At 37.7% G+C, this 25,810-nt stretch overlaps 2 protein-coding genes across 2 annotated transcripts; both read left to right on the top strand.

Annotated features, from left to right (window-relative positions):
• Window positions 1-3,283: 3,283 nt before the first annotated feature.
• LOC141827885 (myosin-binding protein 7-like) lies at window positions 3,284-7,078 on the top strand. The gene is made up of 3 exons (XM_074715224.1): window positions 3,284-4,530; window positions 6,598-6,635; window positions 6,729-7,078. The coding sequence occupies exons 1-3, from the start codon at window positions 3,343-3,345 to the stop codon at window positions 6,826-6,828; spliced, it is 1,326 nt and encodes a 441-aa protein (XP_074571325.1). The 5' UTR covers window positions 3,284-3,342; the 3' UTR covers window positions 6,829-7,078.
• Window positions 7,079-8,290: 1,212 nt separating this feature from the next.
• On the top strand, window positions 8,291-8,839 carry LOC141827235 (uncharacterized). Its single transcript, XM_074714468.1, has one exon. The coding sequence runs from the start codon at window positions 8,291-8,293 to the stop codon at window positions 8,837-8,839; it is 549 nt and encodes a 182-aa protein (XP_074570569.1).
• The last annotated feature ends 16,971 nt before the right edge of the window (window positions 8,840-25,810 follow it).

Genomic DNA, 25,810 nt, shown 5'->3' with positions numbered 1-25,810 from the left:
TTTGTCACCATCTTACAAAACAGGTGATAGTAACATAATCCATGGTGAACAGTAAGATAAACCTATTCATTACAGATAATATTCCACAATGTCTGTCAAATATTATTGTCATAGTTGATGGATCAACTATAAGAAATGTCTTTATGTGATTTAGAAACCACTCCCAAGATGATCCACACTCAATCTCAGCAATTGCAAAGACAATTAGCATAAAATTTGCATTACTATCTACTGTTGTGGCAATTAATAAAACACCTGGATATTTACCACTCAAATGTGTTGCATCAATTCCTATTAGTTTACAAAAGTATGTTTGGAAAACTCTACCACATGCACCAAAAGCCTAGAAACAACATTGGAATTTTTTTATCAATGCTTATTTTCAATGCAACATATGTTTCTAGGTTTCTATATTTTAGCTTCCGTAAAAGTCTAGGGAGGTGATCATAATCTTTTTCTAAATCACCTATCACCTTTGTTAAAGCTTTTTGATATGCCTTGTATGCCTTTCGATATGATATGTCTACTATAAATCGTGCTCTCATATCTCGTCGAATCATTTTGAGTTTATATTCATCTGCAGACAGAAAATGACTTTCAATCTAAGAAGCTATAAAAGAAAGTGTGCATATAGAATGATCAATCATTCTTGAGCCAAGACCGTACTGGTGTTAGTCTAAATATTTGTAACAGCCAACTCAATTTCTCCTCTTACAATTATTGTCCATATGTAGTTTGCTCCATCACAAATTGCTTTAACCCTGATTTTCCTCGAGTCATTTATTTTGTAAATGAACTATCTTTTCATAGCATACTTAGCAAGTGTATCTTTAAAATATTTTTGGATTGGAAATACCTACACAAAAATTGATAATTTTTGAAGTTACTACTAGCTACTACCATTGAGCAGAGAGAAGAATATAAAAGTTAAAAAATATATATTACATCACTACTTCAATTGAGTATAGATTATATTATGAAATGTAAAAAAAAAAATCATGACACTACTATTTCAAATTATTTTTTTTAACTTATTACATATTAAATTTTATATTACTTTACCAATAAAAAATTCATCACTCCCATTTGGTTCTTGACTTTGCAACTCAATAAGTGTTGAGTTCATTATATTGACATCTTTAGCTAATGTAAACGCATCGTCAAAGTCACTATACTCATTGAATATTACTAGCAGATCTATTGAATAGTTCATATCATTTGATATAAATTCATCAATTGAGGCATCCCTTTCAATTTCTACTAGCATTCTAATATAGTAATATTTTGGTTGAGTTCACGTATCTTCAACCATTTGTTCCAAACTCTGGCCTATGACATCCTCAATACTAACAACTTCTTCTTTCAAATTGTATCTATAATTCATACTCTCTTCAATACTCACCACAACATTAGCAGTACTAGAAGATGATATATTACTACCACTTATATTTATGTTTGATGTATCATCACCGAGTCAGTTTTATTTTTGTTAATCAATCAATTCCATCTTACGTAAAAACAGTTCATCAGAAAATGAATTCCTGCATTAATGCAATTGCAAATAACAATCACTTCTATTAAATATATGAATATTTCTATAACACACTAGTCAACTGAAGGAAGTCAATAGACATCACATATTCCTAAATTTATAGTTATATATTTTTAAATTTTGATATTTCACAAACAAACAATTTTAAGCTCGTAACTACATAATTTATTGATTAATTAAGGGTATTGTCAATGAAACTTAGAAGACAACAAAGGCAGACAATAAAATCCAAATGTATAGCATCAACAATACAAGATAATCGACATTTTACTAAACTACGTTGACAAGGTTCTATATAATGCTAATATATACATCATATTAATTCATTTACATATTAGTAGAAGAGAACTTACATGTTGTTCACAAGATTAATCAAAACGTAAAATTTTATCCACATTACGATTTTAACTATCACTACTATTATGATTGATTTTTCTACAATGATAAAAAAAATATTAAGTATATTATGAAGATGACACAAGCTACAATATTGGTAAGGACAATTTGAGATGGTACCGTCACCTACGCAGTTTACATATTATATAAACTGCTGGTTGATAGAATTTAACGAGTACTTATAATTTTTGAAGTTGGCGTTGCAGTTGTTTACACCCAACCGTCAACACCTCACTTGAACCTTGCTCTAACACAATAACAGAGAATTGGCAAAGACCCTGCTTGGAACGAGATTTCGTCAATTTTCCGAGATTTCATCAATTTCAACTTCATCGTTAGGAGAGAGGTGTATGGTCGGGAGCAGCTACCTCTTGAAGATCGTCGGGGACATAAACTGCACTATTCGTCGGAGAAGAAGCTATATCGGATATATATTTGTTAGGTTTGCTCAAACCGCCTTTTCCACGTACAATAAATTGAAAATTTTACCTGATATGAAATCTCATTGAGCGATGATTTTAACTTATGCTCCATTCTTCTCTTTTTTTTTTTTTTGACAAAAAGCTGCATCGTTCATTAGAAAATATTCAACACTCGTCCGATGTTTGTTAACTTCTCTTCGTTCCGTTCACCTTTTTTTGCATGATAGAATATCACTATTTATCGAAAAATAAGTTGACGGTTGCTTTTGGTTCGGACAAAAGTTGTTTTCTGCCAGGAGTGGTCTTTGCTTCGGACGATCATGCGATCACGTGCGTGATTTTTTAGAAAGGTTAAATGGAAAATGAATCCACGACGTGAGACTAGCGATTTAGATAAACTTAAAACCATCTACGTGATTTGGAGCATAATCAATTACGCGATTTGAAAATTTATCGGACAAATTTAATAGACAGACGGACTACACCAAACAGATAGATAGGCTATAGACAGACAAGATAAAGAAGTATCGGGCACTACTGGAATGGAGAAGACGAAGAGGGGGGAAGGTGTCGACGGGGTGGCCGTTGAGCCTGCCTCTTTGTGGGATCCACCACAGGCAAACTCCCTCCATGGCTCGTCGTTGAGGGTGTCAATGGATGCGAAGAGACGCCGAAGACTGGGACAGAAGACAGCGACTGAGAATAATTTTGGCGGGGAGAAAAGATGCATCATGCATTCCCTCTCTCTCTCGTCCTTTTTGGCGTCTCCAAATTTTGGCACATCTTCTTCTTTTCTAGCGCGCGCTCAGTCGTTTCTGAGCCCTGGCTTAATTTTGGATCCTGCTTCTTTTTCCTCTGCTCTGCTTCCCCGGACGCCGGCCCAGCAGTGGTGGAGGTAGACAAGGCGGCGGTGCTCGGCTGGGAGTCGAGTCTGAAGACGTGTCTTCTGGTCTTGATGTGCTCCCCGAAACTATGGAACCCGAGAAGCCTACCTCCTTTCCCGGAGAAAGAGAAGGAAGCACGGAGGTAGGGAGCGGGACGTGTGTCTGTGCCTGCCTTTGTTGTGGTTCTGCTTCTCCTCCCTCATTATCATGGAGCCGGAGCATGAAGCGGAAGCTGGAAGGGAGGGACGGCGAGGTGCCAGACGGCACCGAAAGCGTCGTCTACGTGGCCAAGGTGGCGATGGAGATCGAAGTGGCGGCTCTACGTCAGGCTCTAATCAACCACCACCAGGCGGTCCAGAAGCTACAGATGGAACTTGAGGAGGAGCGGAACGCCGCTGCGTCCTCTGCCACTGAGGCTATGTCTATGATCCTGCGCCTGCAGCGAGAGAAATCTGAGAGCGTGATGGAGGCACGCCAGTTCAAGCGTCTTGCCGAGGCGAAGATGGTTCACAACCAGCAAGAGATCACGGCTCTTGAGGATCTTCTATTCAAGCGGGACCAAGCCATCGAAGCCCTAACCCGTGCAGTCCATGCATGCCGCCATCGCCTTCACAGCTATGGCATCGACATCGACGGCCACGCGCCTCCCTCTCCGCCGAAGAGACCCCTTGACTCGGCTTCCTGTTCATTCCCCCATTTCGACCTGCTTCTTAACGACTATCCCCAATTTGATCATCATCCCTTAGGTGTGAGTCCTCCTGAACTTCAGAATCTGAACCGCCTGATCAGCCATCTCGAACGGAAATCGAGCAGCACTTTTTGTGAAGTCATGGACAAGAGAGTTATAGTGCGACAGTCGCCATGCCACCCAGATTCAGGCCTCGAACGCAGTAAGAGTGAGGATTTTCCTTCCACGGTGGACTGTGTTCCAGATTGTGGTCGAAAAGATGATGTCAGTGACAAAGTGTATACGGTGGATGCTGTGCATAAGGAGAGTGAAAACTATATCAGCAAACCTATGGATATCCAGAATGGTATGGGGGTAGGTGGAGGCATTGACGAAGATGAAATAAGGAAGCTTTGTATGCGGCTTCAGGCACTTGAGGCTGATCGAGAATCCATGAGGCAGTCCTTACTTTCCTTGAATATAGATAAGACTGAGCTAGTGCTGTTGAAAGAGATTGCTCAACAAATGTGTGAGGAAGGCGATCTAGAGGGACGGGTTGCTAAGAAACCACCTGCGGTCAAGAGGCTTTCTTTCATGTCCATGATTAAGGTAAACACTAAATTACTCAATACATTTTCAATACACATCGGTTTTTTTTTCATGTCCAGTTAAGGTAAATACTAAATTACTCATACATTTTCAATGCGCATCTTTTTTGTGTGTAGATTCAATTTAATGTTTGCTCAGAAACCCCAATACAACATGCATAACATGAAACGTCTGGAGTTTGTGTCGGGTGTTTGGATGTGTGGAATATGTCAAATTTGAAAATAATCTTTCAGACTTTAGGGTTTCATCTAAGTATTTATTTGTTTCACAAGCAAAAAATAGACTGTAGAAAGGTGTTATAATTTTAAGATTATTCTACACCTGAGAAGGGATTTAGAAGAAAGTGGACTCGATTATATTATGGCACATAGTTACTAACTGATGTTGATGAAATCTGTCGGTGTGTTGGATGTTGGGGTAGGTACTGGGGTGAGTGTTGAGAGTCGACTTGCACACATGAGAGCATACGTTAGAGGGAGGGCATTGGAGTTGTTTTCACTAAAGCTCCTTTGATGCTTAAGTCAATAAAGTATAGTGGAAACAAAAGCAAAGAGTAGAAATACGAGGAAGAGAGATTCCGCCACAAAGGGTGGATGTATCTGGGTATTTATAAGTGTGAGAAGGGATAGGAACCAAAACCCTTAACCCTCGGGCCTTCTTAATTTCTGCCACCTCCCTTAATATTAGCCATTAGGCCATTAATGGCTATGGATTATGGAGAGCCCACATAGGGATTGTAGGTCATCTCTAATTATAACCTATAATTGTAGAGGTGATTGTAGATGGGCCACAAACAGAATAAGGAGCAAGAGAAACCGAGCTTGGCATAGGGAGCTAGGGGAGCCGAGGTCAGCATAGGGAGCTCAAGAGAGTTGAGATTTGAGTGGAGAATTGAACTGAGCTAATCCTTAGCATAATTGGTGACTTTCAGTAAATCTCCATAGGTGTTGACATGCCGACCTAGTGGAAGAGGTCGATCGACATGCTGACCTCTTGGGAGATCTCGATCGACTTGCCGACCTCCTAGGAGAGGTCGATTGATAGGAGAGATCAATTCTTTGGTCTAAACTCTTTGTATGCTAAGTAGAAATGCTGGACTGGAATAGGGCCATGTAGGCATGACCTACTGACTCGGAATAGAATTTGTATCATACGGTATCATTAACTATAAGGGCTTTTTCTTGTAATTGTTCTACTTGTTATCACTTTTGTTATGGAGGGTTATTTATGTCTTTTGCATGAAAGGATAACAAACTATTTTTCTCTTGTTTTTACTTTAATCACAAGAGATAAATATTGTGCATAAATGTTCTATTGTTATTCTGGTCAAAAGCTCAAAATCTGTCTGTTTATTGTTGCTGAGAGCCATTTAAGTAGTAATGAGCTTCAGTACTTCACTTTTGGTTTATCCAAGAAAGCAGGAATTTGAAAGAACTCAAAACAATTATCCTAGTAGTTCCAATGCAATATCGTACAAAACAATTTTGGTTATTCACTTTATAGTTTTATAGGGCATCACCCTTGCATTAACTGGTAACACAATAAGAAGACATGAAGTACTTTTTCTTCTTTTTTTTTTTTTTTTTTTTTTTTTTTTTGCTTGATAGTATGAGAACCCTCTGAAATGCCAATATCTTATTCACCATTGATGAATATTTTTCCTCAGATATTTGGGATATTAATTTCTTAATGCTAATTGGTTTGAAGTATGTGCCATTCCTAACCTTTAATAAGTTAGTGTTTGATTAGTTCATGGAAAGGTGTATGCTGAGGTATTTTAATGCTGTAGCTTTCTTGTTGAGTGTCTACAATTGTATAGTTTGTCCTTTTTTTTCACTGAGCGTATCTTGTTGGTCATGTTATTCCTGAGCATATTATTTTAATTTGTTTTATGGGTATGGATCTGTCAATCAAACTGTTTGATTAGTTCTTGATGCTGGTTTCTTGTTAAAGAGTAAATGAGTAATTATCACTGATTATATATTAATAAGTCTCATTCACCAAACTTTGATCAGTCTCAAAGGAAATGTTTTATGTCTAACAGCATTTTCTTAAAAATTTCTGCAGAGTTTCTTCTCTTTTTTCTGGAGACCATCTCAATTAAGGTATGTAAATAAATTCACTTGAAACGTATAAATTTTCAATTGTTTCAGTAGAAGGATGAAAATTAATGTCTGTGCTATTTGTTACCTTGTCAGATACACCTTTGGGCTATCCGTTGGTATTGTTGGCTTATTGATGCTCTTAGACAAGTCTATCAATACAAGGCATGGGAAGCATCTCCTTAGAAGAGCATAGTCACAAGGGTGACTTCTATTTCTACTGCACCAACGCTTGAGAGACAACGAGTGGCTTCTGCTTCTTCCATTTCCTACTGCACCAACACTCTCTCAAAACAGGACACAATATGTGAATTAATTAGACAGTTGATGAATGTAATTCCTTTTTTTGGTCTACGTAGGAGATGTATCTTCTAACTCATGGGGTTTCGTTTGAATGTCTGGCTGTTTGTGATAACAAGTCGATAACGAACTTATTCTCTCATAAATGTGCGGTCGCTTTGTTTCAATTCTACTCTACTTTAGTGGGATTATTTTGCCTATATTTTGATATTCTCTTGACTGCTTTTTGAGTGTTGGTCACCATAATTAAGTGGAATTTAACCTCTTCCTCACAGCAGATATCTGTCATTTTCCAATTTATAAGTTGAGCTACTCGAGCAAGTTCTCTCGTTGGTTCCCTAGTGCCAAATCTTTGTATCATTTTCTTTTTTAAAACAGGGTTCAAGTGCCAAATCTTTGTATAAAAAATTTGTTTAGATTTTGGGAGCTGGATGGATTTGTAGAGTTGAAGTTCTAGATGCATGAAAATCATAAGAGATTAAGCTGAGTGGTTGAAATATTTAATTTGTCTTTAATCAAGTAAATGTTTTTGTAGTGATCTTGTGATTATTTGGCTATTGGGTGAGATATCTAAGATTCTATAATTTAAATCCTTTGATTATGGGATTAAATTTTAGCAGTGTTGTTTGTTTATGCTTAACATTGCTTGTAAGTTAAATAAAAAAGTACAAATAATTAGTATTTGATTGGAATGAGATTTTGATTGTGTATGCCAATAGATTAGATTCTAAACTATGGATAAATCATTTTCAAACCATGGGTATATCCAAAAGAATTTTATCAGCTATAGATAAATCATGTTGCAAATGTAGTTCTTTTTCCAAATAAATTTGATAAATATGTTTAAAAATTCTACCTCAATTGAACAAATAAATAAATAGTGCTAGCTTGTCAAATTTTAAGTCATATAGCTTGAATCCTGATTGATTTATTCTTAAGGCATAACTGAGTTGATTATGACGGAACAGAATTGTAAAAAAGGGAAAGATTTGGCAAGCTGAGCCTGTCGTAATCAATTGTAGTTTGTCTTTACCTCCTCACAGATAATTATGAGATTTATCGTCCTGATTGTTTTGACCACGCGTACAGTTGAGCGTCCCAATTAAACCACTTGCCAGTTCATACCTCAGAAATTTTACAGGCAGCTTCGCAACCGCCAGCCAAACAGCCTTCACCCGCCATCCACCACACAGATTTCTCACATTGATGCGGCATGTTCGTGTCGCTGAGTTGTCTTGTTTCATGTAAAGCTCCGTTGTCCCTTTGGTGGCCTTCATTGTTCCCCTCTCTCTATATATGCCGATCGACGTTGATTTCCCGAGATAGTGAATCATCGAGCTGCCAGAAATCCGGGAAAGATGGCAGAGAAGCCGTTCAATCATCCATCCGCAGTCATGCCTTACTCAGCCAGAGGATCCCCAGCAGTCTCCATCCCTGCGCACCCCTGCCATTGCCGGCGACAGCCGTTGGTCTCGAAGGAAACGCATAAGCATAAGCCTACGCTGAGCGCACAGATCGCGGAGTCAATCGGGCAGACCGCGGCAGACTGCGCCGCCGTCCTCTGTTGCTGCCCGTGTGGCTTGGCGCACCTCCTCTACCTGACGACCGTGAAGCTGCCGGCGGGGCTCCTCCGACGGGCCTTATGCGGGGCCAGCGGTAAGACTCGCCGTGGCGTGAGATTCGTAGCGAAGAGGCCAGGTCTTCTGAGGAACAGAGTCATAGCCTTCGACGACGATGAGGATGACGACATGAGCATCCACACTACCAGGCTGTTGGTGAGGTTGGGGGCAGCTGACGACGCGTCCCCGGTGAAGTTGGTCTCGCCGGAGTTGGTAGCGTTGGAGAAGGAGATGTCAGCGACGTTCTATGGCGCAGGATTTTGGAGGAGTCTTTCACGGAAGGAGTGAAGGGGTGGGCGCGAGACTTTTAAATGCCCTGGTGCAAATCAAACTGACATTTCTAAGTGCGTTTGGGTCAAAGCTGGGATGAGTTTTCATTTTCTGTTTTTTTTTTCCTTGCATGAAAACAAGCGGCTTTGTAACTATGTTTTTTCCCTGTTGTTTTCACCTTCGTCCACCCGACCTACTAGGACTTCCCACCTAGTCGCAACTAAGACTTTTTGCCCCTCGGTCCACCCGACCTACTAGGACTTCTCACCTGGTGTCTGGTCCTCTTGATTCAGACACGGGAGCACCCACTTCCTTTGTTTAAGGTTCAAACCACATGGTTAGATCTGGATCATGGCTCATCCGGCGGTTAGTCCGGTGAAGAGCGGTCTCGCTCTGATACCATTTGTTAGAACCGATGGAATCAAAATATCTCCACAATGGTATGATATTGTCCACTTTGGGCCTAAACCCTCATGGCTTTGTTCTTGGGCTCTCCCTAAAAGGCCTCATAAGTCTTACCTTGTAGGTACTTTCCATCCTTTTAACCCCATGATCTTTTCCATGTACTTTAAATGTGGGACTATGTTTGCACCCTTGCAACCCAACAGCTTTCAGCTCCTAGTTCCTGCAAGATAAGCATACAAATAAGCAACCTAAATCTATCTGTAATCTGTCTAACCTACGAGGCTTACATAAGTCTTACCTTGTAGGTTTAACCTACTAGGCTTACTTGTGCTTGACTTTGAGTTAGGACTAGTTACTAGATAGACTCTCACCTGTTAAACATATGGTCACCCTTAACTTACTTAGACTTCTCCTTTGTCTGACCTTCAGTTAGGTCTATTCACTTAGATAGACTTTACACCTGCCAAGCATCCGGTCACCATGACATGTGTGGACTTCCCTTGCCTAACCTCCAGTTAGGATTTCCTGCCCACCTTCACTCACCAAAACTTCCTACCCAACTTCACTCACCACTTTCTCTGCCTACCTCTAACTAGAACTGTTGGGTTGCAAGGGTGCAAACATAATCTCACATCTAAAGTACATGAAAAAGATCATGGGGTTAAAAGGATGGAAAGTATCTCCATTGGTATGAGGCCTTTTGGGGAGAGCCCAAAAATAAAGCCATGAGAGCATAGGCCCAAAGTGAACAATATCATACTATTTTAAAGATATTTTCACTCACCAAAACTTCTCCAGCTTTCAACTAGGATTTCTCCTACCTAGCCTTCAACTAGGACTTCTCCTACCTAACCTCCAACTAGAACTTATCCTATCTAGCCTCCAATTCGGATTTCTCCTATTTAGCCTCCAACTAAGACTTCTTTTATCTGGTCTAACTGACTAGGATTTCTTGCAAGTCTTTTGGTCAATTTTGACTTGACTAGACTTCATTTACATTCAAACATTAAGTTCTATTTGGATCAACCCTTGGTCAAACTAATCAGATCTAGGTATATTATCAAATATTAAAACCCGGAGATAGACTAGTACTCCTTGCACCAACAATCTCTCACTTTTTTATGTTTGAGTTTTATCAATTGGGAGAATTCTAGATTATTTGACCTAAGTTTCCTTCTTCCCCTTTTCATACATCAAAAAGAAATATTGCACTAATAATTAATGTATTTCCTATGATCACAACTTAGTCTATACCTTTTTTTGAAAGACCATAGTAGCTTTTAAAATTTTATAAAATAAATTTTTTAACCAAAGATTTTTAAAATAGTTTTTTAATATATTTTCAAAACAAATTTTAAAAAATGTTTCAAAAGAGTTTTATAAAGATTTTTAAAATGAGTTTTTTAAAAATATTTTTTGAAAGAGTTTTACAAAGATTTTCAAGGATTTTTTTAAAAAAATTTCAAAAATTTATAAAAAATGTAATTTTGAGATAGGTTACTCTTTTGATTTTAAACCTACATTTAATCTGACACTTCCTTAGAGCTCCTTGTTAACTATAAAATAAATTTTTCATGTGTCTCAGAGGTTGATCTAAGTCAAAAGAACAATTAACTTATAATTTTTTAAGTATTTTGTTGAAACATGTTTTTAATTGAACTTTCAATTTGGACTTCTACCTAAACCTAACACTTCCTTAGGACTCTTTATTAACCCAAAGTAACCTCCCTATGTGTCTTAGGATTTGACTCAAATTAAAAGAATAATTTTAAAATAATGTTGAATATGAATTTGAAATGGTTTTTAAAGATTTTTCATAATTTTTGAGGATTTATAAAAAATAATTTTAAAATAGTTTTGCTCTATTGATTTGGACCTCCTCCTCAATTGACACTTCCTTAAGACTCCTTATTATCCACAAGGAAGCTCCCTATGTATCTAAGAGCTTAATCCAAGTTAACAGAATAAATAACTTATGATTTTAAAATAAATTTTAAAATATAAATTTTAATTAAACTTTCAATTTGGACTTCCCCCTATTCCTGACACTTCCTTAGGGTTCCTTGTTAACCACAAAGTAATCTTCCTATGTGTCTTAGTAGTTGTTCCAAGTCAAAAGACCAATTGACAAAATATTTTGTAAAACATGAGTTTTCAAAAGAGATATTTTTAGAAAGTTAGAATTTTAAAAATTAAATTTTATGGTCATTTAAAAGTAAGATCTTTCAAGAAGTACCTCTCCCTCAACTAAACACTTTTTAAGGACATCCTTGTTAACTACAAGGATTTTTTTATATGCCCTAGGGTTCTAGACCTAGTTTCTAAGTGTCTCAGTACATGACATATAAGGATTACTTTATGGGTTTTATGAGATATTTTATCAATTTTATCTTTATTAATTTAAGTTAATTCTATTGAATATTTGATATTGTGCTAGATTTAGATTTAATTGTTAGTTAGTTAAGTCTACATTTCAAAAATTGACTTCCAAGTTGTGGTGAGGCAAGGACTTTCTTGGTTATCGGAACAATGATCACTTCCTTAGACAAAATCTTTTTAAAAAATTATGACCTTAATCAACTTCTTGAGAAATCCTAATCTAACTAGTCTAGGATGTGGCAAGGTAGCTTCAGTTAGGTCGACTTAGCTAAGCAAACTAAGCAAGGTACTCCTTACCCCACTTGACTACCTAGACTAAGCTTCCTTGACATGCTATCATCTCATGTCACCCTAGTACTATGTTGGGCAAGTGTCAAGTAATCATTTATCCTTAACTAACCATTCTAAATTAAGCAGTAAGTAAACATGATAACATGGTATTTATGTGCATATAAAATAAAATATATGCATGTACATGGTAAATATGTATGAGTCAATCAAAGCAAATAATTTTTAGTTTCTAATAATATATCAAATTCTTAATTTGATACATTTCATATTGGCTCAGGAATATGTCAACCCACTTTGACACATTTTGAATTTTATTAAATTTTTATTAGATTTGGTAAAATTTTAATTAATTTCATAATTATAAGTATTTTATTATTATTAGGTTTTTGAATTATTAATTTATTTTTAAATGATTGGTTTGTGATTTGAATTTTTTATTGAATTATAGGATTTGTTATTTGAATTATTAATTCATGATTTATTTGTTTGGATTATTAATTTGTTTAAGTTTGAATTTTCTAAGTTGTGGATTTAGTTTTAGATTTGAATTAAATTATATTCCATAATTAAATAAAACTTGATGATAATTAATTTTATTATTTAAATTTGAATTCTTAAAATTTAAATTTGACTTGTTAAAATTAATAGATTTATTTTCTTAAGTTTTGGTAATTAATTTTGAATTTTTTAAATTTTTAGAATTATTCATTATTTCATAATTAAAAGGTACATAATGGTAATTAATTTTATTATTTAAATTTTGATTTTTAATATTTAAATTTGAGTTAATATTTTCAAACTTTGAAAATTTATTGTAAGAATTATTAAGATTTAATTTTAATTTTTTATTATTTAGATTATTAATTTTAAAATTTATCTTGATAGATTTTGAATTTATTTCATTATTAAGATTTTTTGATTATTTAATTCTGAGTTATTAATTAAAATTAAATTATTAGATTTATTTTGATTAGAAGATACAAAAAATTTTAGGGGTTAATTATAAATAATTTAGCCCTAAATTTTACAAGGATTAAGGGGTTATCTATTACCTCTAACAATTGTTATTAGAGGCTTGATTAAGTTGGGATTGGGCTTTAGTTTAGGATAATTAGAAGCTTAATTAAAATAATCCCTTAAAGCCCAATTAAGAGTTAATAAACTAGCAAAATAAAGGCCCAATTGCAGCCCAATTAAAGCCATATGAGATAAGGGTTATTGGATTTAGTTTTTTAAACCTGATAACTCGAAACCGTTGGGAATCCATTAAAAGCCACGATTTCTCTATCGAGCTGCGACTTTTTCCTCTACTTCCTCGCGAGCTCCTCTGTTTCTTCTTGTTCTTCCTCGACGGACGCATGCGTGTGTCCGCAGCCGGTGCTGATGACGGGGGGAGCTGTCGGCGGTTGGGAACTTCGACCGTCGGGCTCGTCTTCTTGTAGGGGTGACGCGTTCCGTTCAGTAGGGGTGACGATCGGCGACGCGGTGGAGGGAGGAGATCGGATCTGAGAGAGGAATTGCTCGGTGAGTTTGATTCCTAATTGGATTCTTGAGTGTGTGTGGTTTTCTCGTGAGGATTTCATTCAGATTTCTAACTCAGGATTAAACCCACAAATCGGTGGGATTTCTTGGAGTCGACTGCGAGCTTGGGATTTGATTTGGATCAAGGCTGAGCAAGGATTCTAGGGCAAAGGGTCTGATCTGATCTGAGGTAAGAAGGCTTGATTTCAATTAGTTCATGATTAGAAACCAATTAGGATTTCTTGCTGTTGGATCTTGGTCAGATTGTTGAGTCTAGGTTACTGTCCATGGATTCTTGGATTGTTTTTGTTTATAGTGCTGGATTATGGAAATGGCACTGTTCGATTGAGTGTTCATGGGTTCTTGGGATTGATCTGTTGATTTAATTATAGTAGGGTTAGTTTACTGGTGGTTGATGAATTTTTATCAATTGAATGATCAGTCCGATGTGGGGTCTAATCGGTTGTTGAGTTTATTGTGGACTCCGTTAGGTTTTGGATCTGTTGGATCCAAATTAACCTTAACTTGAGATTAGGTTTGGTTGTGCTGTTGGATTTAGGGTTTCGATTGATTTGGATTGTAATTCAGGATTGGTTTATTAGAGTTGTGTTAAAGGGATTTGGTAGGTTAAGTGTTAAATTTTGAATGGGCTAAGGCCTATGGGATTATTAAACGAATGTTGTTATTCTTTTTGTAGGACCTTGAGTGATTGTGGGATTTCATTATATACGAGATTATATTTTCTAGGGCTTCTTGTATATCGATGTGCGTTACATCAGGTGGGTAATTCCTGTATTTGGTCAATACAGAGTTATTTCTTTCCTAGTGCATGTTTCTTTTTCATTGTTGTTGGTTAGTTACCTTGATCATATTCCTGTTTGTTATTGATTGGATACCTTTGTTATACTCTTGTCTATTCCGTGTTAGTTCGTAATTCAGTTGATCTTATGATTATCTATGCTGTTGTATGAACCTTTGTTTATATATGTGATTTATTGTTCTTATCCTTGGTTATGATACCTATGATCAATAGAGATCTATTATCTATGCATGTTCATATAGCATAGTGGATGTTGATGATTGTTGCTTGATCATCACATCATGGTGCATGGTGACGATTGTAATCCCCAATGTTGTGGGTCTATCATCATTGATAGTTGGCCTGTAGTGGCAAGTTTTAGATTAGGTGGTTATGATTCTCCTATTTTCATCACGGTGATGGTGGTTGTATGGCCTGTACGCAGTCGAGTCGATGTCCTGACCTCGTCATCGCCAAGGGGTGGTACTCGGAAAGTATGGGAGTGATACTCAGGAACGAGTATTAGAGGACATACATTGACCATAGGATGTATGTAGCTATAGGTGGCTACCTACTGTTGGACCACTAGACTACTTTATTGTAAGACTGGATGTATGGCCGTTGGATGTCGAATACCCTCAGTCTCATATAGATAAATGAGTACTGGAGCGAGTGTAAGCAGTTGCATCATGCATATGCTTTCTTTGTGTAATTGATATATATATTTATCGGACTGTATGTATACTGCATTTGGATGTGAAATGTATACTTGGTTGATTCTTGATTGATACATCAGTATGACATTGTCATTCATACGGATTGATGCATTTATGAGATCCATTTTAGATTATATGCTACTAGCAGAATTATTATTGATCACTTGTTGATTACTATTCTTCATTTGTATACCTTTGCTCTAAATTTTATACTTTTGATCATGCACTTTCTATTCTAATTATCCACAAAGTATTTTGTACTCACCACCCAGACCCTGAGATTTTTCTGTCTTTCCAGGTATTAGATAGGAGATTACAGTCGATGCGAAGGAGATCTGCCAGTCATGTCATCTCATAACAAGAGACTTATCATTTTATCTTTGTGTGGATGTATGGGATTTGTGTGTGGTTTGTTTTACCTCCTGTAGTTTTGAGTTTATGATTTCGTATCGGTTTTCTTGATTGTAGTGACTTTAGTATATTTCTTTTATTGTTCTTATCTGTGCTTGTGGAGTTGTATCCGTTTATATGGATTTTGAGGTGGTTGTATTTCCGCTTGCGTAATTTCTGATTTCGTAGACTTATCGAGTGTAAAATGTATTCGTGAAAAATGAATTGTTACAGGAAAAATGCTGCTAAAATTTTTTGGACTGCCGTCTCCTGGGACGTGATAATTTATTTGGTATCAGAGCTTTAGGTCCATATTTGGTTTCTTTTAGATTTTTCATTGAATTTTTGGTTTATCTGATACCAATTTATTTGGTATCAGAGCATATTAGACTAAGCATTAGATTTTAAGGTTTATGTTTAGTTTCTTTCGGATTTGTCATCATATCGGGTTTATCAAATTTTGGTTTACTCGATCCAGGTTGTGTGATGGAATTGGCATGACAACAGATCTCCTGGCTGTAATCTGTAAGTATTTATGGTGTATTCCTGTATTTGTTAAGAAATTTATATTGGTTATTATATCAGGCACTATTTGTATTTTATGACCCTTGTAAATCGAGGACGAGGTCGACCGCCGAGACGACATGTTAGGTCAGAGAAGCCATATATTATCGAGGAGGAGAGGGATATACGGGATCAGAACCATAATATTCCTACCGGAGAGCAGAGTTCCCGGGCCCCGGAGATTTCTCCAACTATGCCTACATCTGCTCTGGCTGACAGAAGTCGTATTTTGACGTTGGCCAAGCCGACCAAGGATCGTTTCACTTTATATCATGGGGGATCTGACCCGTGGATGGCTCGATCATGGTTGGAGAATCTTACAGATACATTTGATTATATGTCTTGTATGGATGCGGAGAAGATCGGATTAGCCACATATCATCTTCAAGACTAGGCTCTTACGTGGTGGAAGACTCAGAAGACCATATTTGGAGAGCAGGAGGTGACTTGGATATCATTTAGAGAGGCCTTCGAGAGATAGTATTTCTCGACGACCTTCTGTATGGCACGCCATCAAGAGTTCTTGAGTCTGAAGCAGGGAGAAAGATCAGTTATGGAATATAATGCGGAATTCGCTAAACTCGCAGAGTTTTGTCTACATCTGGTGGTACGGGATGAAGATTGGATGTTTCAATTTGTGCAGGGCCTTTCTACATATATACGAGTCAAGATGTCCGGATCTTCTATCGACTCGTACAGAGAGGCTTTAGATCGAGCACTTTCTATCGAATTAACCCATCAACAGGTGGCTCGAGAGAAAGAGATTGAGAAGTAGAGTGCTCGCGGTAAGACAAAGAATTAGGACTCTTAAACGGCTGGTCAGAAGAGACAAAAGACTGGGCAGTCGTCAGGAGGGAAGTTTCGTAATACCGCACAGTCGAGTCAGAAAGATAAGAATAAGAAGTGTAATTGGTGCAGATCGCATAGTCATATGATGGTCGATTGTCCATTTTATCATTCTATCTGTTACTATTGCAAACTTCCTGGCCATACGGTCGGAGAGTGTACTCTGAAGGCTCACCTGGAATCTACTGATGTTGCTTCTTTTGGAGGACGTTCTATACAGCAATGATCATAGATGACACAGAGGACTAGAGCCCCTCAGTAGTAGCGACCCCTTCTATCTCAGCCACAGATATACCTGCTATAGGGGAGGGACCATGCAACTTTATCGATAGCATTCTAGTACCCCATTAGTTCAGACACATATTATCCTTCACAACAGTATCTACTAGCGGTGCCTCAATCATACATGTTACCTTAGCAACAGTCTCAGTTTTTTACTTCAGCACCTCAGAATCAGAGTCTAACGGATTGGAGACATCCTACATCCCAGCCGGTTACACAACCGTCCCCAGAGGTTGGACATGTTCATGCCATCACTCGAGAGGAGGTGCAGCGGGCCGATGGATCAGTCATTCGGGATATGGTTTCAGTCTATTCTATATATGCTAATACTTTGATTGATACTGGTAGTTCTCACTCATTTATGTCTAGACTATTTTTGAGAAAAATTGATAGAATTCCTATGGTTAGATTTTGTAGTCTAGCAGTATCTTTACCTTCAGGTGAAGTGTTGACTACAAATCAGGAGATTAAGGGGTGTCCATTGGATTTTGACGGTCATACCCTTACGGTGGATCTTCAACTACTAGATATGGTGGAATTCAATATAATTCTGGGTATGGATTGGCTAGCCGCTTATCATGCTACAGTGGATTACCGAGCTAGAGTGGTTACCTTCCGACCTCCGGATCAACCCGCTTGGGAATTCGTTGGTACTCAAAATGATAGATTGTCTCTTATTTCTGCCATACAAGCTCAGAGAATGTTAGACAGTGGTCGCCGAGGTTATCTACTATTTATAAAGAAAACAGAGGATGACAATATTTCTTGTGCTTCCGTGGCAGTTAGTCCAATCAAGAGCAGACCTGATATCAATTGTAGGACCGATACAGGTGCTAGAGAGGGGGTGAATAGTGTGTCGTCGTTTGTTCGTTCAACTTTACTCTTACACAAAAACTAGTAGCGGAATTAGTAATAACAAGCAGAGGACTCGTGGATTTATTTGGTTACTAACCCCCAGGCTTAGTACATTCAATGCCTAGGTACGGGAGGTGCCCGTCCACTAGTGGTCTTCTTTTCAAAACTTTTTCAGAGGTGGAGAAACACATCTTATAGTCTAAAACAATAATGAAAGTGCAGTGCAAGTAAGTAAGACTAAAAGAAAAATCAAACTCTCGTGAAGGTTATTTTGGAAGTTCTGAGCACAGCACACCCTTTTTAGAGCTTCCCCAGTCGCATGAATCAAAAGACATTCACATTCAGCCACATCGTAAAAATGAAAATTAGGATTGTGCTGGTGCTCCACGTTGAGGCTCCTTATATAAATGCTTTTGGGTGCCTAGATTCTTATTCGAGCACCCTGATATATTCCGATCCAATCTCTTTGATCTTTATTGGGGCTAATTTTTCTTGATTTGGGTGCCTAGACCATCTAGGAGCACCTGGACCATCCAAGCGCCTAGAGTAACATTTGGGCACCTAGATCTAGTCAACTCAAGTTTGATCCGAGTTAACCTCGGACTTGCTTCGGCTGCTTCTGTTTGCTGCTCTTATGCTTCTCCAATCTTACTTCCAGCTCTTGGTTCCTACAAGATTAAACATACAAATATGTAAGCAACCTAAGCCTACCTGTAGTCTATCTGACCTACTAGGCTTTTTTAAGTCTTACCTTGTAGGTCTAACCTACTAGGCTTACTCGTGCCTAACTTCTAATTAGGTCTAGTCACTTCCATAGGTAGACTTCCCACCTACCAAATATCCGATCACCCTTGACCTATTTGGACTTTCCCTTGCCTAACTTCCAATTAGGACTAATCACTTCCATAAGTAGACTTTCACCTGCTAAGCATCCAGTCATCCTTGACCTTCTTAGACTTTCTCTTGTCTAACCTCCAGTTAGGACTTCCTACCCAGCTTTACTTACTAAGACTTTTTTTAGCCTCCAACTAGGACTTCTCCTGCCTAGTATCCAACTATGACTTCTCTTGCCTAGCCTCCTATTAGGACTTTCCCTGCCTAGCCTCCAACTAGGACTTTCCTTATCTGATCAACTTGACTAGGACTTCTCGCTAGTCTTCTGTTCAAACTGACCTGACTAGACTTCACTCACATCCAAATATCAGGTCCTATTTGGATCAACCCTTGGTCAAACTAATCAGAACTAGGTGTATTATCAAATATCAAAACTCTGGGGACAGACTAGTACTTCTTACACCAACACCAGGAAGTCCCTGCAGCTCAAGGTTAATTAGATGCTAGACAACGGGACATCTTGGTAGGTCAAGATTGACCGAATGTCAGGCAAAGGAAGTTGTGATAGGTTAAGGTCAACTTGATACCAGACAAGATAAGAATTTGACTTTGATAAGACTGAAACTAGAGTATTAGTTAATTGATAGTGATGCAAATGACAGACCAAACTTTCGAAGGCCATAATATTTGACTTGGATATCAAAACAAGGTGATCTTTAATGTGAAATGAAGCTCGTTCAGAGATGTATCTTCTTACTCGATATTAGTCGACTGATCATGGGTATCAGTTGACTGATATCGATCAGAAGATAACAAAAGCAAATTGAATTCAATTTCTTGATTCGACTGATGACATAAATTGATTGATGAGTTACATCAGATGATTGATGTCGATCAAAAATCGAATAGCGACTTATTGAATGTAGTTGTTTGATTCAACTAATGGTATCAATTGATTGATGGTGGACATCAATCGACTAATGTTGACTAGAAGTCGAATAGAAGCAAGTCAATATGGTTGGGTGATTCAACTGATTGCTTTTAGTCGATTGATAGGACATATCAATCGATTGATATTCAAATAATCAAAAAAATTAGATAGATTTCAGGAGGTTTAGATGTCGTTTAACGGGTTAAAGACCATATCACTCAACTGATGGATAATATCAATTGATTGATAGGTGGAAATCAGCCCCAGCCAAAAGGCTTTAAAGGAAGGGTTTCAAGGTGTTTTTCACCGTCAATTCTTGTAGATTCTGAGGTGAAGTACTAATGCATTTTCAAATCAATAAGAGGTTATTCCAAGCAACAAGAAAGTACTCAAAGAAAAATTCATGTAAAGTAGTTTACTTTCATTGTATTCGCTTTTGTATTTGATATTCTTGTTGTTTGTATATGAAAATTTATTGTAAGAGATTTCTCCACCTTCGGATGGTATCCGAAAAGGAGAAGTTTATAGTGGAGGGAGATCAAAGGGAGATCACTAGGAGTAGACCTTGGATTAGTCTCCTTAATGAGGCAGATACTAACTAAATCTCAAAGTTATGCATGTGGTCGCAAGTTTGAGTCAAGATTTTTGTTGCGGATTTAAGTGACTAGCACACATTCAAGAGATGAAGTGATCAAAGCTATTCACCACTCTAGCTCGCACGGGTCATAACAAGAATGAAATATTTCTTGATGATGGACATAGAATAATAGTTTATTCTAATGGAAGGATTTGAAGTCCCAATGGATAACAAAAGAAAACTCCTCAAGAAGAAGAAATGGATCGAGGAACAACTTTAAAAATTAGAGACAAATAACAAGAACCAAAATGTTATTTAATTTGATTCCTAAGGATATATTGTGCAAGATAGGTCAATACCGAGATGCAAAAGAACTATGGAGCAAATTGGCAAAGCTCCATGAAGTTCTGACAATACTCATTTTTATAGTTTATTTTGGCTCTAATACTTGATGTTTTTGCTCCTCTCGTTGTGTAACTATCGAGTATTAACACATTTTATGAGTACGAACTCATTTTTGATTACATTGCTTATTCCTACAGATATGGAGTTGATTCTAATTTTTTTTTTTTAAAGTGTTTTTGTAGGATACCTAAAGAGCCATGAAGTTGGATCAAGTTGGAGCATATTTTGACATGTTTAGAGGTTATTTGAAGTGTTTCAAAGGTTACCAGGGCTGTGCTCCACCTCTCCAGGCCGTGTCTCACAAGGCACGACCGTGCCTCACCTTGCCCAGGCCGTGTCTCACAAGGCACGGCTGTGCCTCACCTTGCCAAGGTTTAAAACACGGCCATGCTTCAGTTGGACTGCTCTGCATATCAAAAGTAAAATGGCCATAACATTTTTCTCAAATGGAACCATGTAACGTACCATAAACCAAATTGACGAGAACTTCAAGATCTACAAATTTCCTTTAAAGCATACCCAAGGATTCCTTCTCTAAGCCATGATAAAAGGCATGGCATTGCCTCTTCCATAGAATGCTTCCAACTCTGGGTCGTGTCTATTCTACAGAAGGTACCCTCTTTAGGTCGTGTCTAATAGGCACAGTTGTGCCTATTTTACAGAAAAGTGACTTCTCCAGGCCGTGCCTCATGAGGCACGACCGTGCTCCATATTGTCAAGGTTGTGCCTCACTTTTCAGGGCCTAAACACGGCCGTGTCTCCTTTGGACAGTTCTACAAACTAAAACTAAAATGGGCATAACATTTAGCTCCAATGGAAACATGGGTCGTGCCACCTACCAAAATGAAGATAACTTCAAGCTCTACAACTTTTATTCAGAGAGTTTAGAAGAATTCAGCCTCTATGCCATGCTAAAAGGCATGGTCGTGCCTCACTTGAAGAAAATCTCCTATTCTGGGCCGTGCCTAAGAGACATGATCGTGCTTCTTTTCCAGAGGCGTGTTCACTTTGGGCCATGCCTATGAGGCACGCCCATGCCTCTTTTCACAGGGGCGTGCCTTGTCTAGACCGTGCCTTGAGACACGACCGTGTCGCGGGGCTGATTTTGGAGTATAAAAGTTGAATTTTGTCAAGATTAGGGCATTCTTCCCTTTGGACCTCACCAAGAGGCTAGCCGCCACTTTCCTTTCACCGTCATCATCATCCACATCCATTACTGCCATCGGAAAGGAGTCAAAGAGATTTCCATCTTCAAATCCGGCCATCTTCCTTCCACCAAGGAGTCAAGGGGGTTCCTTGTTCCTTCATACCATTTCACCGCCGCTTGAACCACACGGAGTTTGCATCGGAGTTGGGGGGTTCCATCGTCGCCGCATCCTTCCATGGAGTTTTGCCGCTTCGCATCCACCTCCGGCCAGGGACATTGGAAGAATCATTTTACTGTCTATTTATCAGCTTAGATTAAATTCTACACATTAGATGTTTGTTTAAATTTCTCTTACAGTTTTGGATGTTGATTGTTCTTAGTTTTCCTTTGTTTACTTGTTGATGCATTTATTTACTTTGTTGATGCACTTCCTTACTTCGTTAATGCATTTTATTTTTAGCACTTTTGTATTCGCAACTCTATTTACAATGCTTCATGTTCTTTTTGTTCTTTAGATTTAGAACTCAAAACAACAACCCCCCATCCAATACAAAAGAAAATCCAAATCCTCAATTGTCTAATAACCACTAGGATTACCATACACGTGTTACAATCGTTGGGAGACGACTCGAGTTGCCCTATGCTACTTTAGTTAGGGGATTCAATATTAATTAAGTTGACGTGCTCATTTAGACAACAATCTGAGCACACGTCAAGTTCCCACCTCAATGTAAAGTGAAGACGAATCCAAAGAGGAAGACTTATTGGAACAAAAAAATTGATGATTTGAAAGTTAAGAGGTGTTTAACATCCGAGGAAGACAATATTGAAGAAACTCCTACATCAAGGATTGAGGGGGAGGGTAGAAAATTAACTTCGAAATAAGATGAACCATCCACATCTGGAGTCCATGAGGAAGATCATGTCACCTCAACAAGTCAAGAGAGCTCAAATTATGAAGGTATAACAATTTTGATTATTAAAAACAAAGATCATATCATTTGCTTTAAGTGTAGGGCAAAAGAACACTACAAGAGTAAGTGTCCTAAATTGATGAAGAAAAAACTAAGTTGGCACCCAAGACGAAGAAGAAGCCAAGAGAAGTTAGCCCCATGATACGAAAGGGCAAGGAGTACATAGTATGCTCCTTGTGCAATCAAAAAGGACATTATCAAAGTCAATGTCCAAGAGGAAGACTTTCAAGTAAGAACAAGGGAGGAAGATTAAATTTAGGAGGAGTTCCTAAGACAAGAACCGAGGTATCATTATTTAATGGAATTTTCTTATTTCATAACAAGGAGAATGTTAGAAATAAATTTTATTATCTTAGTGCTAATTATCATGAAAATAGAAAACATGAGAATTTTAAGGACAACTCTAGGTCATATCATGTTAGAACAACTCCACCTAAGAATAGAAAGGATTTAGATAAAAATTCTAAGAAGACTAGATAGATGTCTAGAAAAATAAATATCAAAAGAAATCATGAAAACTCAAGAATTAATGATTTGGGAAAAGAAAATCAAGTCTTGAGGTTAAGACTTGATAAATTAAAAAAGATCCTAGAGAAAATAACAAATAAGGTTAAAGGGTCCAAGAAGTAAGATTTAGGTTTAGGTAAACAAGAGGCATCTATGGGCAAGAAAAGTTTGGGATACAAATCTAAGTTTAAGGAAAGCATGACTTCATACCATAGTCATATAACTATGGAATTAATCCTAGGTCTAGGAGTAAGTTAAGATTACAAGGGAGGTTATCCCTAGTGTTGACCTTGAGGAGACCTAGCATGACTAAGGCTTCTAAGAAGTCTAGGAGAGTCATTAGGAAGGTATCTAGGGAAGTTATTCCTAGTGAGTACCTAATGCACCCATGGAGCTCCAATAGATATTGGATTCCTAAGAGTATAATCTCTTCACACTAGATGGTATAGGGTGTGCCAACCTAATTGGAAGGGTAGTTAACCCAACCATGGTGAAGTTGACATTTTAGAACATTTTCAAGGTATTATGATATTTTGAGAATGAAGATTTAAATCTTATCCTTAAGGACTTTGTAGGGTGCTAATAACAATTGAAGTCTTGGGATTAATCAAATTAGTAAAGTATGATAGAATTCAATAAGTGCTAAGTTTGAGGTTTTAACATATTCGAGGGGGATATGGTTGTATATGTCAAATCATGGATTTGGCTTGGTGATTAGTTGATGATACTTAGATGAAAATCTAGGTATTTTCTTATGAGTCATAACTATCATGATTGTGTGCTCTATCACATCATGACATCATAGACATTTATATTATCATGAAAAAGAATACATGTCATGTCATACATGCATCATTTGAGTATGATGTGTCTTTCTTTTAAAAAGTTGTGCATTTGATTTATGTCATACTTATAGTCATGCTATTTCAATTCTTTATGATTAAGGGAAAAAATGACATTAGTTGACATCCTAGGATAGGATGATCAAATGTAAGATGCCTAAATAGAGATGCACGATCTCTTAATTTTTAGGAAAAATAAATTTTGCATCTCACAAAAACTCATAGGATGACTTTGTAGGATCGAGTTGAGCTCTAGAAGGGGGTACATAGTGTGTTCACCGCTTTTTCACTTATTCAAAAAGCTTATAAAAAATTAGAGTATAAACGGAAATAAAAGACTTGAACACTTTTATTTACTTAGTTCATAGCCATAGGCTGCTACTCTAAAGCCTACAATCCTTGATCATTTTCGACGGACAATTCACTATTAAACTCCCCTCTTACGAGAAGGAGTTTTCGCTTTTACAAAAGAAGTTAGGAACAATAAACCTTTACCGTTCTAAGAGTTTATGTACAAAAGCAAAATATAAATTTTACCGACTAATAAAGTAAATGTGCAGTGCAGAAGTCGGTGCAGCTCCTCGGCATTACGACGTCGTATCAGATGTGTTGTTCGCACGGAGAAAGTCATCATAGTAGCATAAAAGTTGTGTATTAGGGTTTCCCTTCGTAGTTGCATATATAGGCTATCCGAGTGCCTGGAATTCCTTCCGGGCGCCTCCACATCATCCCGTCGATTCACTTTCAACGTTGACTCATCATCTTTCGGGCATCTGGTGTTGGGATTGTCCTGGTGTAATGCACATGTTTACACAATTCAGAAATGTGCACAATGAAAATAAATAAATAATTAAAACTAATTATTACAATATATGCATGCAAATATAGGATATAACAGTGTACAAGATATGATTGAAAATTAAAATTTTTAAAATAGTAAATAATTCTGTGCATACCTTGTAGATGATGTTGATGTTGGGTTGCAAGGGTGCAACATAGTCCCACATCTAAAATACATGGAAAAGATCATAGATTTAAAATGATGGAAGATATCTCCATTGGTATGAGGCCTTTTGGGGAGAGCTCAAGAACAAAACCATGAGGGCTTAGGTCCAAAGTAGACAATATCATGCCATTGTGGAGATATTTTGATTCCATCGGTACTAACAAATGGTATTAGAGCAAGGCTGCTCTTCACTAGACTAACAGTCGGAAGAGCTATGATCCAGATCTAACCATGTGGGTTGAACCTTAAACAAAGGAAGTGGATGCTCCCGTCTCAGAATCGAGATGAACAAACACCAGGCAGAAAGTCCTAATTGTAGTTAGGCAAAAAGTCCTAGTAGGTCGGGTGGACCGAGGGGTAGAAAGTCCTGGTGGGTCGAGGATTCGGACATCAAACGAAGGTTTTCCGTTTGAGGGGGTCTGTGGTCCTTTGTTTGAAAGCGGGATTGTTGGGTTGCAAGGGTACAAACATAGTCTCATATCTAAAACACATGGAAAAGATCATGAGTTTAAAAGGATGGAAGATATCTCCATTGGTATGAGGCCTTTTGGGGAGAGCCCAAGAATAAAACCATGAGGGCTTAGGCCCAAAGTGGATAATATCATGCCATTGTGGAGATATTTTGATTTCATCGTTACTAATAATTGAGCGGTGTTGGCATCAATCGAGCGGCCCTTATCGAAGTTTCGCCTCTATTGGTGATCCATGCCAAGCTCTT

This window comes from Curcuma longa, chromosome 4, assembly GCF_044706935.1.
Source record: "Curcuma longa cultivar G26 ecotype Majalengka, Jawa Barat chromosome 4, ITB_CL_G26_1.1, whole genome shotgun sequence".
In the NCBI taxonomy this organism is placed as follows: Eukaryota; Viridiplantae; Streptophyta; class Magnoliopsida; order Zingiberales; family Zingiberaceae; genus Curcuma; species Curcuma longa.
The sequence above is the reverse complement of the archived record's forward strand: the minus strand, read 5'-3'. Positions and strand labels throughout refer to the sequence as shown.